Raw genomic sequence first — 2,892 nt, 5'->3', positions numbered from 1 at the left:
AGACTTATATTTTTGATATTTATTTTATATATTTAAATGCCATTTAACAAAGAAAAATCAACCAAAAAAATGAGTTCGCGTGTCACCTCTGACATGCGTGTCATAGGTTCGCCATCACTGGTCTAGCCTGTCTACCCCAGGGAAGGGAGGCACTCTTTCTGCCCCTGAAGGCAAAAAGAGGTGGGAATTAGGCAGGTTACTATGGATAAATTTCCCAGAGGCTTTGAGAACCAATCATAAGATGCATTTTATATTCTAATGAAAGTGAGTAGGGCGAGAAGTACCACATCGCAGAGTATGGCCCCAGCCCCTGGCAGGTTGTAGACAATGTTGATGACCACTCTGAGGCTCAAAGGATTAAGCAATAACCACTAGGACAGCATTAGCACCAGTGGAAAGAAATGAAGACCATCCAAAAGAGAGTCAACAAAGGTTATTTATTCCCAACTTGCTGTAGCAAGGGAGGCACCCAACATCCCTGCATTTGGCAGACTCGAAGACAAGCGATGGGAACGTTTTATAGTGGAAAAGGGAGAAGGCCTCAGGTGTGCCCTGGCTGAGGTGGGGGCCTGGGGTGGCTGGAGGAGGGCTATCCAGAAGCAGGAAATCATCCTATGTGACTGCTAGCGAGGTTATTTGGTTTCCTCTGCTCGGTCCTGAGTTGGAAGACAGCGGGGAAGGGAGGGGAGGTTAAGGAAACTGGCAGCTATTGACCAAGTCCCGACGATTTTGCATTGATTGCTGCACAGGTTGTGGTTTGGCTTCCCAAAGTGGTGGCTGCAGAGATGGTGGGTCAGAATTCTATTGTCATATGTGGTCTGTTCATTTGTATTGTGGACGAAAGGGGCCACATGCAAACCTGACAGGCTCAGGGAAGGCCTGCATGGCGGTCTTGCAAACTCAGAGACCTAAAGTCACCACAAAGAATGGTCTGAAATTAAACTTTAACTAAAAGCAGTGATGGTGGGTAGTTACATCCTAGGCCAGTATCTTCACTGACGAGGTCAACCTTTACCTTCACTGAGCCTGTCTTTTTGCATCTATAACATACCCTTGAAATGTCTGAGTAACTTGTAACTTCCCTTTTTCTGGAACCCTCGGGGCACAACGTAATGTGCCTGGGAGCCAGGACAGAGACCACAGATTTCTTCATTGTTATCATGTTCATTGTTCCTGCACCCACCTAAGTATGTGTCCATCATTTTACTTTTTATCCAATCCCAGGGGTTTCCCCCCCCCCCTGCTTTGCTTTCTCCCGCCTCTCTAGTCTATCACCAGTGGATTTCATGTACCCCACCTACGTCCCTTCCTTTGACTGCAATGTATAAATACAGATGTAACCCGCCATTCTCTGGAGCATTATCTCAGTTCCTTGAGGTTCTGCTTCCCGGCAATTGTCGACAGTTTGGCTCAAATAAACTCACAAAAATCCTTTACAGGTTTGAATGTTTTTATGTTCACAGCATATCTAATCGCGCACACCCTCCCCGTTCCTCCCGGCAGAGAGGGCTGGGGTAACTCTTTACAAAGCTGGAGAAGACCTGGGGCCCTTCAGCAGCGGCTGAAGGAGTGATTGACAGGGTGGGTCCTGGATTAGATGGCAGAACCGCCCAGAGAGGTTCCCAGAGGAAACTAGCTGGGCAGAAATGGGAAATGTGTGTCTTTCTTCTTGGAGAGGATGAGGGTGTCGCTGTCCTTGATACCATAGCTCCCCAAAACCGACCAGTCCTGCAGGACCTGGCCGAGGAACTGCAGCTCCTGCTGCTTTCTGAGCAGCCCCTGCTTGTCTTCTATCTGCTGCTTCAGGCCCAGCACGAAGCTGTTGGGGTCGATGGCATAGGCGTGGCTCCCACCTTCCGGATTCCTCACAAAGACCTGGATCTCCGGGGGGATGGTCTCCAGCAGGCAGATGCGCGTGTCGGAGAATATCCCGAACTCCGCCAGGGAGCTGCGGCTGCTGAGGAGCCTCCGCTCGCCGCCCGGAGTCTGGAAGGACAGACGCTGCAGGCCCGTGCAGCACTGTCTCCGCTGGATCTTCTCCTTGACCTTCCTTATGGAGCTATAAGGGTTCACCATGAGGGTCCAATCTGGGCAGCCCCACTGCTCCACGGTCACCTGGATGTCTCGTGCCCTCTGCAAGGGAGACGCGAGGGGTTGAGTCACCACATTCCTCTGTCTGACATGCCAACGTTCCCCTCACCTGTCCTTATCTTTCCAACAGCAGCAGCAGCAAACATTCAGGGAGTGCCAGCCACCTTCCAGGTCCCATGCTGGGTGCCTTTTATTCTCTTCTTAATGCATTTTATTCTCACAGCAGCCCTAGGAGGGGTTGGTTCTCCTATTATCCCATTTTACAGATAAGGAAATTGTGGTCAAGAAGGGTGAAGTGGCCCAGTTAGTGTGGCTCAGTGGTTGAGCATTGACCCATGAACCAGGTCAGGGTTCAATTGCCAGTCAGGGCATGTGCCTGGGTTGCGGGCTCGATCCCCAGTAGGGGCGTGCAGGAGGCAGCCAATCAATGATTCTCTCTCATCATTGATGTTTCTATCTCTCTCTCCCTCTTCCTTCCTCTCTGAAATCAATAAAAAAATATATATCCTATATAATAAAAGGCTAATATGCAAATAGACCAAACGGTGGAACACCCGAATGGTGGAACACCCGAACAACAGTCACTATGATGTGTGCTGACCACCAGGGGGCACGTGTGGGGCTGCTGGCAGACAGGGGACCAGGGGCCGTGGTGGGAGGGGCTGGGTGGGGATGTGGAGGATGGGCCGAGACCCGCCCTGTGCCCACCACAGCCTTGCGGCCCACAGTTCCTTTCAAGGTGCACAAATTCGTGTGCTGGGCCCCTTGTGTGTGTGTGTGTGTGTGTGTGTGTGTGTGTGT

General features: G+C 50.9%; 1 protein-coding gene across 1 annotated transcript in view; it reads right to left on the bottom strand.

Annotated features, from left to right (window-relative positions):
* Nucleotides 1-1,432: 1,432 nt before the first annotated feature.
* The window catches only part of OASL (2'-5'-oligoadenylate synthetase-like), a 26,244-nt gene continuing 24,784 nt past the window's right edge, over nucleotides 1,433-2,892 (bottom strand). Inside the window, exon 5 of the mRNA XM_005863800.2 lies at nucleotides 1,433-2,133. Within this exon, the coding sequence (XP_005863862.1) occupies nucleotides 1,633-2,133 (501 nt within the window). The 3' untranslated portion in view covers nucleotides 1,433-1,632. The remainder of the gene's footprint in view (nucleotides 2,134-2,892) is intronic.

This window comes from Myotis brandtii, unplaced genomic scaffold (genome assembly GCF_000412655.1).
Source record: "Myotis brandtii unplaced genomic scaffold, ASM41265v1 scaffold181, whole genome shotgun sequence".
Classification (NCBI taxonomy): domain Eukaryota; kingdom Metazoa; phylum Chordata; class Mammalia; order Chiroptera; family Vespertilionidae; genus Myotis; species Myotis brandtii.
Note: the sequence above shows the minus strand (reverse complement) of the source record. Positions and strands in the feature narration are given on the sequence as shown.